Genomic DNA, 13108 nt, shown 5'->3' with positions numbered 1-13108 from the left:
ACGCATCCCACCACTGTACCATTAATCCCAAACCAGACCCCAAAAACCACTGAACCGATGAAGTACCTATCCGTAGACTTCATAACTGATTTACCAGAATCTTTAGGATACAATAGTATAATGGTCGTGGTAGACCAAAGACTTAGTAAGGGGGTAATCCTCTCACCTTGTCATAAAACCATCAACATACTCGAAACTGCACAAATCTTTCACGATTCCATCTTCAAATGATTCGGATTACACGATGAAACTGCACTCTCCTCTGTGTATCATCCTCAGACGGATGGACAAACAGAAAGATCCAATCAAGAATTGGAGATCTACCTCCGCATATTTTGCCAGAACCAACCGCACAGCTGGGCAAAATACCTTACAACCGCCGAATTCTGTCACAATCAAAGACCACACTCCACAAACAACTAATTGCCATTCTACCTCCTCATGGGATATGAACCCCGAGGAATCCTGACTAAACACAGATCCACAAATATCCCATCAGTGGAAAAACGATTATCCGAACTGCTTAGAGCAAGGGAAAACGCCCTAAAAGCACACAAACTCGCGAGAAGCAAGATGATGTAACGAAACAATGGAAAGTTCACGCAATTCTCCGAAGGACAAAAGGTGTGGTTAGAGAACACCAACCTACGAGAAAAAGCTACCAAATACAAGAAGTTCAACATGAAACGCATCGGACCTTTCCGCATCCAAGAAAAGATTTCCCTGGTGAACTACCCACTATCCCTGCCTCCCCATTGGAGGATACACAATGTTTTACATGCATCCCTTCTCACGCCGTATACAGAAACCAACACTCACGGCCTGAACTTTATCCGACCACCACCTGAACTGATTAATGAAGAAGTGGAATACAAAGTAGAAAGTATTCTTAGACACAAACCCTGGAAACGCTGTCGATGATGAGAACTGTTGTTAGAAAACCACACACAAAAACAAACTAACAAACAATCCTCCCAGATTCCACGGAACTTGTTTATGGGCTTTGCCTCCTAGAACAGTGGGTGCTCTGGTTGTTCGTGGGGTGGTATGTATGAAGGTCCTTCAAAGTAAAACCCAGAGAGGTATGGGTGTGGGTTTTGAGGAGGAGGGATAGTTGAATTTATAGAAGATGGGGGCTTAATGACGAGTATAGATGAGCACTACCTTGCTAATCGTAGCACAAAGTAGGTTTGAGAACAATAAAGATGACGAGGTGACGAGGTTCCCAGTGATAGCAGGCTCCTGACGCACAAACTGTAGTGCTCAGAAGGACTCTAATCGAAAGGGATGACAGTGACTTTCAAAAATGACGAGTGACGATGACAGCAGATAGCAGTGGTAACAGTGGGAAGTATTGTGACCACACTGGATCACAAGTAGCAGAGTAGTGAACTTGAGATTTAGAGAAGAAGTCTGGAATCGAGTTTTTTGTTGTTTTTACAAGGTAAAATACAGGGGTTTATATAGTGAAAAGAAAGGCAGGCTATGCACAGTATAGCTGCGTAAAAAGAATGAGAAAGAACATGAAGGAAGGAATGTACGCTGATGAATCCTGCGTAGTTGCTACAGGATAAGATCATCAAAATAAGGGAAAGAAAGGAATAGAACAATGAATGCTGTGAGTAATGTTACAGGTTTGTACAGCCATAAAGTAAAGTCCAATAGCAAAAAGAGAGCAGGAAAATCATGATGTCATGGGAAGATGCAGTAAAAAAAAGGGGCAAGGAAAAACACTATCAGTATCAACACAGTTCCTTTATTGTCAGTCAGGCATTCTAAAAAAATATGTGTCCATAAAAATGATTCAAAAATCAAAAATAATCGCACTGTAAATGAATATTCTGCTGAAAAAAAAGAAACTGGAGCCACCGGTCCACCACCTAGTCCAAATCCAACAGTTCCATGGCCTTACCAATGGACTGGTTGTGTTGGACCACCTGATCAAACGAGGGAGGGAGAGGAGTAGTTCCAATTTGGAACAAGTGAGTCCCAGGCAGCGTGTGGTAGGTGTAGCTGTAGCGAAGACGATGGACAAAGGATAAGTGTACCCAAGTGAATGGGACAGCGATGAACATGGGCGACGCAAGGGGATGAACCTTCTCCAGCTCAAAAACTACCCACCCACGCTCCAACCAGGCGAGACGAGTGACCGATGTTTTGATAGTATGTGATGGCAGATCGACGTCATGAAGATGGACCTGTTGCCCTATTTGGACCGGCCGCCGGGGCTTTGCTGATATCAGCAGTGGCACATGGTAGTTGACGGATCGGCGACAGAAGCGGATAGGAAGTGGTGACATCAGAAATGGTGGGGGAGCAAAGAAGATGAGGAGGAGGAGGGTGGAGGTGACGAGTAGGTGAACTAAAATGGGGATCCAGAAATGATCGTCAGGTGAGAATAAAAAGGAGAGGAAGGGGCCCATGGTGGGGCTAAGAAAAGGAAGGGGAGTGAAGGAAGCCACAAAAACGAGGGTGCAGTGCAATGTGTAGCCAGTGGCGACGCGAAAATTTGCCGAAATGACGAAATGCCGAAAGTACTGAATGGAAAAGCAAAGGTGAGCGTGACTGAATTGCCTAATAGAGGTGGTGCTGATCAGCCACAGATTTGAAAAAGGCAATATTAATTACTATTCCATGTGGCACTGTGCCTGTGTGGTGCAAAGGTGAGTCTTTTTGAATATTCGCTTCATTCTTGACACCTATCCATGCTACCAATCAATTTTGGTGCATGACAGTGCCTTAGCTTGCTTGAAGGCCATTCTTATAGGACAATTAAAGTGACATTTTATCTACACAGCCTCAGCTTGACCAAGATAAAATAAAAGATGTTTCATGCAGCCCCACAATGCTTCAAGTTGCTCAAAGGAGAAGTCAAGACAACCTTGTGTTTGCACATAATTGGTGATGAACTATGCTTTGGAAAACTGGAATAACCTCCCCTTCCTGATCAACAAGCTGATCTATCAGGTAAACCAATGTTTTTTTGGAAAGGCTTGAGTTTTCCATGTAGTATTCAGCTATATCATAATCATGAATAAATTTTGATAAAATGTGATACACATTGTGAAGAACATGGGGAATGATACTGGCCAGAATAATATGAATAAAATTGTGAATAAATTGTGATACTGCTGACTATTGACACTGATTGTTGATTGTTGACTTGACTATGTAATTAGTGATTGTCTAGAATTAACAGTTGATTATGAGTTGAGAGTAGTGCTTACTGTTGCAATTGAATTTTTCTAGAATGTATTTTGGGAAAAAAGGCTGTTTATAGTCTCATTTATTCTGGTGAGAAAAATGTTAAATAATGAAAAGAACATTATATATGTGAATCACATATTTACACAAGTTAGAAGGCTGTTAAATTGAAAAGAAAACTTGAAACAAAATATGTATAAAAAGAAAGAAAAAAGAAAGTAAATTTTGAATGTTAGTTCAATGATTGCTAGATCCTTGGGTTAATAAAATTCAAAATTTTTTGGCCTAGTAAAATGTATATTTTTCACAGTACAACATCACAAAATAATCAGTTCTACATTAAACCTGTTTTGTCTGCTTAAATTTTCACTTTTAGTCAATATTTTATTTACATTTTCTTTGAAGAAAAATTCTAAATTTGGGGTAGAGAAAAATTGTAAAGAAAGAAGGAGAAGATCTACATTGTTATGCTGAGATAAATTATGAATTGAATTGTCATTAAGTCACCAACTTGACTGTGAAAAGATTTCAACAAAAACTTTTGAGCAATTGAAAAGATCTGACAATACATATAACATTTTAATGTGAGAAAAATGATAATTCAAGGTCCAATGTTTTTTGCTGCTACATCCTAAGATAAGAGGGAGAAATTCAAGTAATAGTTTTGAATTTTATTACCATTTTATCTGGAGAAAAAAGGTGTGTTTACTTTGTCTTTAGATACAGTTTTATCAGCATTTTTTTCAAGGAAAAATTGATATTTTCCCCCTTGTGTCATCCTTGGCAGCACTCCGGAGACGTTCCCATGCACTGACAGACCTGTTTCTTTGATAGGGCGAAACCCATCTATGAGACACCCTCTTGAATGAGGTCTTCCCTTAGTTCCCAGATGAGAATACGCTGCTCATGCCTCTCACAAGGGTGTTCCGTGGTTTTATAAGGCTTTCCAAAGGGCTATCAGGTTAGCCTCATTTGAGACTTGCGTATTTGGAGTGATGTTAGTGTATCGTGAAACCGGGGTTTTATTACTATAATGGTCTTCTTCCCCGTATGTCCTCCCAATGCCATTTCTCTTTTTTCCATTCATTTTGTTATCTCGACGCTCTTCACTGACTTCCGGAGACGCTGGGAAGAGGCTCTCGGCCGTAAAGATTTTTTGAGCTCGAGGTTTCGTGGCAGCCTCATCTAAATGATTCAAGCAACAAAATAATCAACAATAACATCATATATTCCATATGACATAACACAGGCTCAACATCTTTTGTTGCAAATGGGTGGGAGGGGATGACTAAAGCTTTCAAGTCCCACAACCATGGTTAATTACAGAAATGACGAGAGGACAAAATGGGCACACTGCGAACACCCTTACAGAGCCGGTACATCACCTACAACGTCTCCCTTATGATCCCGCAACTTATGTGCTTTCATGGGCTGCAGGTTGCACTCTGCTAGAGCCAGGGGAATTGCTCGCTGGGGTGTGGCGCTCAGGTGCATCCGCAGTGTGGAGAGAGCCATCTTGCTGTACCAGGTACATCTTGGGAGGGCCGTAGGTTGCGAGAGGTTCTGGGGCACGCATTGGCCCCATATCCATAGCATGTTGTGGCTCACGGAATGGCCTAGAGGGCACCAGGTGATCCTGATAAGAAGGTGCACGTGCATATGCGTCACCTTGTAGCATTGTGCCGTGATACATATCCTGACCCTCTGTTGCATACTGCAGCATGTACCTACTAGGAAAGATCTGGCCATACGTAGGCTCCTCGCCACTGGTGTGTTGGGACATATAATTGAGGGGTCGGCAAGTCAAGGTATTGCTGGGCGAATAGAGACCAGGAGGAACATTGCTTCCATCAAATGGGATGCCTTCTTCAGCTGCGAACATCCTAGCTGAGGCAGGGGAGAGTCGCGACAGTGGGACGAGGACATGCTGAGGGTATAATAATGGCCTGGTGGTATCGACGGGTTACCGAGAGACGTTAGCAGCGGAAGACATGCGCACTGTTCAGGGCTCGTCAGGCGGTCCAGCAGGATGGATGACTTCGTCTGATCCTCCTACAGCCTCAGCTAGGTCGGAGGTAAGGTGTTACTGTGCCTCTGCAACGCTCTTGGGAGGCTTCAATGGTGTCATTACGGTGTTCCTGCGAGGCTCCTGGGAGGATCGTAGGATTGCCTGACGAGGCACTGGCATATCTTCCTCAGGGAGAGTCTTATGATGCTTTGAGCAATGGTTGGAGATGTTGTTGTCGCTGTCGTCTTCAGTGGTAACCTCGATGCGCTGTTTCAGTTTGGGTTTTACTACATTACAGCTTAAAATGTCCAACAACTGAAAATCTGGGTTTTGCGATAGTGAGTCACATGACATTGTAAAATATAAACACGTACGACCGAAAAAAAGACATAGAATCGATGTTCGCTTGTGAACACAATTGCTATTGTTGCATACTGACAGCGACTCGCCTGATACCGTCAATGGCTTACCTAGCGTTTTTGCGCTGTATGCTTTTTGTGATGTTATTAATTGGGGCAACAAGTCGGTTTGTGGATGTGTCGGGAAGGATGCGATGTTTGGAGTGTTGTGGTTCAGACGCGCCATCAAGCTCGGGAATTGTGGTGTCGTTGTTGTCAGAAAAGCCAGTTCCGTGCAAAGACCCTTCGGGGCCTGTCGATCCTTGATGGATGGCTTCGACTGTACGATTGATGCCCGCACATTGCTGGGACTCTGGTTGTGTATGACTCAAAAGTCTCTCCATCTTCTCCAGCAACCGACGACGCTTCGCTTCCTTGCCTGGGATTTCAACTAATGTTTGCGTTTTTCTTTTGTCCCGAATTTTCCTGGGGCTGACGAAATGGTGGCCGAGTCCAGAGGACATCAGCTGGGCCCCACGAGTATCTGTCTTGTTAGGCATAGTGGGTATATAGACGAAGAAAAGAAAAGTGAGAAAAAGCGTGAGAAAATAGACTTCACCTGAAAAAGTGTTGTAGGTAGTGTCAGCACCAATTTATAGTAAGGCCCTCGACGAGCATCGACCAGACGAGGAGGGTGCAGGGAGCCATCTGGAAAGGATAAAATCTATTTTTAGATTTCGGTTCCATTACAGGCGCGGATGTTGGGTCTCACAGACCGGTTTCGCTCTGCAAAAGAACCCGGTCTGTATCAATACATCCGAAAACCGCTGTTAGAGGTGTATTTGATACTGTTCGCTCTTATTTACTGATACCGAATGTCATATCAGTGATGTATTCTACTATCTTTTGTTAACCCACTCTTGCATTGTGTCAAGACGTTCTGACTGGCCAGCATGATATATATTCTGGTAACTTACTGATGTCGACTTTCATATCAGTATATGCCATGGGAGAAACCAGATCCACTTGAATCAGTCAGCCTGCATCATGGCATGATGCATGATACATGATGAATTGGGCTGTGGGCTGTAGGCTGTAGGTGGGCCGTAATATGTAACATTTAATTATCCGTCACGCTCAGTACCAGAGTATAAAGATCGCTGCGTTTTCCGAGTCAGCTTTAAGGAAATATTTCACTCAGAGAATTGAGGTTTGCAAGGTCAGGCCCGGGGCATCAGCAACTGGTCAATACTAATGAATATTCTTGCTTTCTGATATGTGTCGTATCGGTGATGTGGTCTGATGGGGAAGACTAGCCTGAGATACACGTCTTGTCTGGTCTTGCACGTCTTCTCTGTTCCTATCTTTTGATGCTCACACTGACATTGTGTCACGTTCTGACTGATAAGCATCCGACTGATAAGCATGATATATTTAGCGTCAAAATCAACTATTGGTTCGACTTTATCAGGATATAATTTGACTAAGAGACCAAGGATCAACCTGAATCATGATGTATCGCGCTGTGGGCCATTGACCGTGTAAATGCAGTATGTTCTGATGCGAGATGCACGCCTTTAGAAGCACTGACGAAATAGTTAATTCCCGTCATGCTCGGTACCAGAGTATAAAGGTAGCTGGTATGGACTAACGAGACCCATACTGAAACGCAGAATGTCTACGAAACATCAGTCCATTATCCAACCAATTGCTATTGTGAGTATGCCTGATTTCCAACAATCATTGAAAGGCTCTAATAATATGTTGCTTGTCATAGGTTGGTATAAGTGCTGAGCTTCCAAGTGGAGTTTATGCAGAGAAAAATTTCGATTACAAGGAATTTTTCGAGTTTCTCTTGAACAAAGGCGAAGCGTACGAAGAAATACCCACCGATCGTTTCGACATCCGTTCGTAAGTTTTCATCAGAAAATGTCTTTTGATAAGCCAGATAACAGAGAACACACTCAGATGGGGGGGTCATGCCATGGGTCAGGTTTCCACATCGCATGGTTCATTCCTTAAAGAGGTTGATTTCTTCGACCACACTGAATTTGGTATATCAGCAAAAGATGCCCGGGCAATGGCTTTAAGCACCAGGAAACTCATAGAGCTTTCGTTCCTAGCCCTCCTAGACTCTGGGATTGACTACAGAGGCCAAAATGTTGGGTGTTTTGCATCAGGGACAGCATTTGACATACTCAGTATTGCGGATCCGGTACGTCTCTTTCACAGAAAAGTGTCAGGTGAATCCATCCATACTATTTTTCAGGATGAGTTCGAAGCAAAAGGATCATTTGCGGGTACGCCATGTATGATAGCAAACAAAATATCCTATCACCTCGACTTAAGAGGACCGTCAATACCCGTTGATACTGCTTGCAGTTCAAGTTTGACAGCACTACACCTGGCTGTTCAATCGCTAAGGACTGGTGATTGCGAAGCCGCTATTGTTGGCGGTTGTCAGTTGAATCTGAGGTATTATAATTTTATCCTTATGATAATGGCAAGACTAATATATACCCTCAAAAGACTGGCAGATTTCGTACAGTATAGTCAAGGTTCACTTTTGGCGCCTGATGGTAAATGCAAACCCTTTGATGCAGATGCTGACGGGTAGAGTTCCGACTTTGCTGGCTGTGATGTCTCTCTTATATTATTTCTTAGGTTCTCAAGAGGAGAAGGCGCAGTTGTCATAGTGTTGAAACCATATGACGATGCCATCCGTGACGCAGACCATATTTATGGGGTAGTATGTATACCGTCGCTGTTAGAATTGAAGATTTATTGAACATCTTATACCGCTAAGATACTTGGGACTGGTATCAATGCATCAGGTTCCGTTGCTCCAGCTTATGCACCCGTAGCAAACGCTCAAATGGAAGCCATGCTTCGAGCTTATCAAGGTACCGGAAAGGATCCCCGAGATGTCGACTTTGTAGAACTGCATGCCACTGGTTAGCGTTGGTCACTAGGTCAACTGAACTGTCAGGATTTGATTCTGGAATTCACAGGAACTGCCGCTGGTGACCCAACTGAATGCAATTGGGTCGGTGAGAATTTTGGCAGAGATTCCGAGTTGCTGATAGGGAGTGTGAAAGGAAATATTGGGTGAGGTTTTGCTGCAGTTCAAATATGTAACTTTTTTTAATCGTTTCACAAGGCACCTGGAAATTACTTCATTCCTGGCATCTTTATGCAAAATATGTTCCGTTTTCGAGACTTGCATAGTCCCTCCCAATGTCAATCTCAAACGTCGCAATCCGACCATAAAATGGGAGCAATATAAATTGCACGTTCCTATGGAACCAGTTAAAATTGAAGCCCGTTCATCTTCACGAAAACTACTAGTATCTATGTGCAGCTCTGGAATTGGCGGTGCAAACGGACACGTCGTCCTGGAAAGTCCTTTGCCCAAGCTCTTGCCTACCGAGGATTGTCTCGCTTCCACCACTCCAGTCCTGATCGCAGCCGGTGGACTGTCGCCAAGGTCTACCAACGCTATCACAGACGGCCTACATGATGTGATCAATACCAACTCACATAAGTGGTCTCCTCTTTCTATCATCTTTGGTCGTCGTGTCCGGCAAATGACATGGCGAACATTTGCAATCGCTCATCCTGATAAAATATCAATTCCTCTTCGCTTTCCGGCTCCGGTGTTATCTCCTCGAGTAAAACCACCTGTTGTCTTCTTGTTCTCTGGGCAGGGTTCCCAGCACATTGATAGTAAGCAATTTTTGTCTTCATTCCATGATGCGTTGTCTATATCTCATTGATATGACCTAAGTGGGCCGTCAGTTGTTCAAGAACTTCCCTATATTTCGTGACACTGTCGTGCAGTTGGACGATTGTTACAAGAGAAAAACCGGAGTTTCTTTTATTTCTCGAACAGGCCTGTTCGATGACGTTACACTGCAAGGCATGTTGCCATCGACTTGGCCTATCTCAGTGATCCTCCCTTCAATCGCTATGGTACAGATCGCCATGTTTGATCTCCTATCCAGCTTTGGTCTCTGCCCTGATATCTTGATAGGTCACTCAGCCGGAGAGACATCACTTTTATATGCATCGGGTGCTGGACCGAAGGAGATGGCAATGGAGATTGCCATTGCTCGTGGTCAAGCGATGACACTACTCGAGGGGTCCAATGGAACAATGGCCGCCTTGGCATGCAGTTCTAAAGAAGCTCAGTCCATCATTGATTTGGTGACTACAGCAAGCGACCAGAAAGAATGTACCTTGGAAATTGCCTGTTTCAATGCACCAGAAGCCGTTACCATCTCAGGCCACACCATCATGATAGACAGAGCTATTGATGTTGCAGTTAGCCGTGGAATCCTTGCTCGGAAGATCCGTACTCGGGTTGCAGTCCACTCGAGTATGATGGAAATGTGTAAAGAGGAATACCACACATCCATTTCCCAGGTGTTTGCTCGATATCCTGGCGCCCATAGGCCTCAGATCACTACGTATTCCACATGTAACGGCAGAATCCTCGATTCTTTCACCGAAGACTACTTTTGGGAAAATACAATAGGGCCTGTACTCTTCACCTCGGCAGCTGAAGCGATTATTCATACACACCCCAATGCTTTGTTCGTGGAAATTAGTGCGCATCCCGCTTTATCTTCGTATCTGATCCAGCTAGGCGCTTCTTCTGTTACCTGCCCTATGCGCCGTACCAAAGTGCTTGTGGATCATCATGACCACATTACCTTGTTGAACACTATCGGGCATCTTATTATCTCCGGGATCAACGACGTCAACTTCAGCACGTTAAACCGTGAACAATCGTATTGTCCTCGTATTGAAGTACCACTATATCCATTTTTGAAGAAGCCTGTTCCTTATCTGCCGGACAATTCACGTGTCCTGAAAAAGCAGATGGGGCCACGAAATGGGCCATTGAACTACACAGACCTTCGAATCAACGCTCGGACTCACCCCGAAATCGCCCAGCATAGCATCAATCATGAACCTATCATGCCCGCTTCGGGATTCTTAGAAATGGTAAGTAAATAGTGTAAATTGTCTGTTCTTCATACAGAGGATATGATTTTTTTGGTCAGGTGTTGGAATTTGGCGCAACGACACTATGGAATGTAAAGTTCCACTCAATCCTATCCATGTCCGCCGAGGTACCCTTGCCAGTTTCAGTGGACCTGCATAATGCGCGCTGGTCCGTCGAATCTCATAGGGACGGTAATGCGAGTTCTTCATCTTTCTCATAATTAAAATTCTCGCTTATTTCTATTCAGTCCTTCTCCAGTCGTCTTCATGCAGAAGGGTTCATGTTGAAAGGACCACCTGAGAAGCACAGTCGCATCGATATCAAGGCCATTCAAAGCCGTTGTAAAGTGTTATCCATGGAAGGTATTTTTATTTTAGCACCTCGATGCGTATGATGTGCGAGTAAGTGCTGTTTAGGGTTCTATGATGGTTTCGAACACTTTGCCCAATACGGTCCAGCCTTTCGTCGTATTACAGAGGTTTATCAAGGTTTAAACGAAACCCTAGTTAAAATTAGAGGGGCCGACAGCGACTTACCGGGGTATGTCATTGTCTTACTCTTTAGAAGTAGTTCTAATCCCAAGCAAGGCTGGAGAAATTCGTCATTCACCCAGCCATACTGGATGCATGCCTTCACGTGGTGGTCCATCCTAGATTCACCGCGGACCCAAATCGCAAGATCTATTATCTTCCATCACAACTAGAGGCATTCACATTGTACGATACCTTTTCACACATGGATAGCTTCCCTTCCACCCTTTATTCCCATGCTATCTTTCGGGAGTGGTTACCTGGTACGAATCTCCCTTTCTTCTTGATCTCAGACTTATTTCATATTTTACGACTTCAGGCGAATTTGTCACCGATATCGAAGTAGTTAACGAGGAGGGTATCAAAATGTGCACTCTCAGTGGATTTACCGTAGCGCGCCACGAACTTGTTCCTTCGCGAAGCTTAAGCAAACGTTTTGACATGGTTTACCAATCGTTTGGAGTTGGGGAGCAATTACCGGTTATCACCGACGGCAGAAGACTTGGCTCCAATGTTGAAAATAAAATGGCGAGTTATCACCAGGTAACGCTGATTCCTCGCCATGCGACTTCGTGACAACATTTGTTGACAGATGGCTGAAAAGAACGAAACCAGTGAAGGCATCGCAAGAGCCATTTCTATCGTCGATGATATGGAGGTCGTCTACCGCTCTATTCTAACTCACATAGACAGGGGAGGGAAGAAGGTTATACGTATCTTAGGAATTGGCCTCGGTGATAGTTTTCTTCTTTCTCCTTGTCGCAATGGCTTACTCTCGAGCAAGGTTTCGAAGAATTAGGAAAACAGATACACACAATACTCAAGTCCTTGGGCATTATCCACTTCAAGATTTGTATTGCAGCTCGGGATCTGCCTTATCTGCCCCAACATTCCCTCCCCCCATTTCTCATGCCTCTTGAATTAAATTTATCCGAGCCTCTCACTCCGCAGGGGCTTGCAGAAGGAGCTTTCGACATCATCACTCTTCAGGTTGATAACAAACAACATGTGCAAAATCTGACTACGCTACTCCTGCCTGGCGGTTTTCTTGTCCTGTGGGGTGCGGTAGGGGAGGCACCACTCATATCCAGTGCTTCCGTCCCTATGTCTTCTCAATCCTGGTTGACCACGTGTTCTTCCTTAGGGCTGCGCCCTATCTCGTTTCCAGGAATATCACAATATCAGGATTTCCATCTGTCTGTGGCGCAAAGCCCTTGTTTAGTGTTAGCGGGTACATTCACGGCACGCAGAAAGCAGGATCTCCTAATGTTCCCTTATGCCATTGGCCAAGAGATGGTATTACAGCACAAACTACGAATTCTCAATATCGAGGAAGCCTTCGACTTATGGATCATTGCTACCAACAATCCTGATGCTCATGGAGCACGAGGTTTTACTCGTTCCCTTCGATGTGAATTTCCTCTCTGGAATGTTCGCCTCGCTACTTTCGAAGGTACGATCACGCGTTCAGAACAAGAGGCTATGATCCATCAGCTCGCAAGCATCCCAAGCATGGAAGTAGAAGTACATGTTGACGAAAAGCGCCAAATAAAAGTCCCGCGTTTTGTAGAGACCTCCTCTCCTTCCAATTTTCACATACTGGATCCACTCCGTTTTACTGATGATTGGCCCTCGACACATGTCCAAGTGCTAGTTTTGGCCGCTTCATCATCCAGTAGTGATATATTTGGATTGGTCGGAAGGGTTACCAAAGTTCAACATAACTCTGACCTCCCTTTAATTGACTGTACTGTTATCACCGTAGTGAAGGGCATACCAGGAAAGTATACGTTGATACACAGAGGCTCGTTCGCTTTGCTCGAAGGGGTGGCTGCCAACCCCAAGGATCTGGCATCGGTTGCACCTGTTCTCCTGATTGGTGGAATGGCTATTGGTATTGGTTATCTGAATAATCCATCTCGAGTCCGTCCAGGACGAATTATCATCACTCATAGCGAGTCCATCATGAGCCAGGCGCTGACATGGTTTTTCACCACCTTTAACTATGATCCTATCG

General features: G+C 44.3%; 2 protein-coding genes across 2 annotated transcripts; one reads left to right on the top strand and one right to left on the bottom strand.

Moving 5' to 3' along the window:
* Positions 1 to 4178: 4178 nt before the first annotated feature.
* On the bottom strand, positions 4179 to 5400 carry SERLADRAFT_480458 (uncharacterized protein; the record flags this gene model as incomplete). Its single annotated transcript, XM_007324347.1, has 1 exon — positions 4179 to 5400. The coding sequence occupies one exon, from the start codon at positions 5084 to 5086 to the stop codon at positions 4619 to 4621; it is 468 nt and encodes a 155-aa protein (XP_007324409.1).
* Positions 5401 to 7709: 2309 nt separating this feature from the next.
* On the top strand, positions 7710 to 8634 carry SERLADRAFT_480455 (uncharacterized protein; the record flags this gene model as incomplete). The annotated part of the gene is made up of 6 exons (XM_007324346.1): positions 7710 to 7716; positions 7869 to 8025; positions 8080 to 8163; positions 8215 to 8299; positions 8357 to 8504; positions 8562 to 8634. Coding segments are annotated over 6 exons (552 nt in total), but the record flags the coding sequence as incomplete, so codon positions are not given.
* Positions 8635 to 13108: the final 4474 nt, after the last annotated feature.

Source organism: Serpula lacrymans, assembly GCF_000218685.1.
Source record: "Serpula lacrymans var. lacrymans S7.9 unplaced genomic scaffold SERLAscaffold_19, whole genome shotgun sequence".
Taxonomy (NCBI): domain Eukaryota; kingdom Fungi; phylum Basidiomycota; class Agaricomycetes; order Boletales; family Serpulaceae; genus Serpula; species Serpula lacrymans.
Note: the sequence above shows the minus strand (reverse complement) of the source record. Positions and strands in the feature narration are given on the sequence as shown.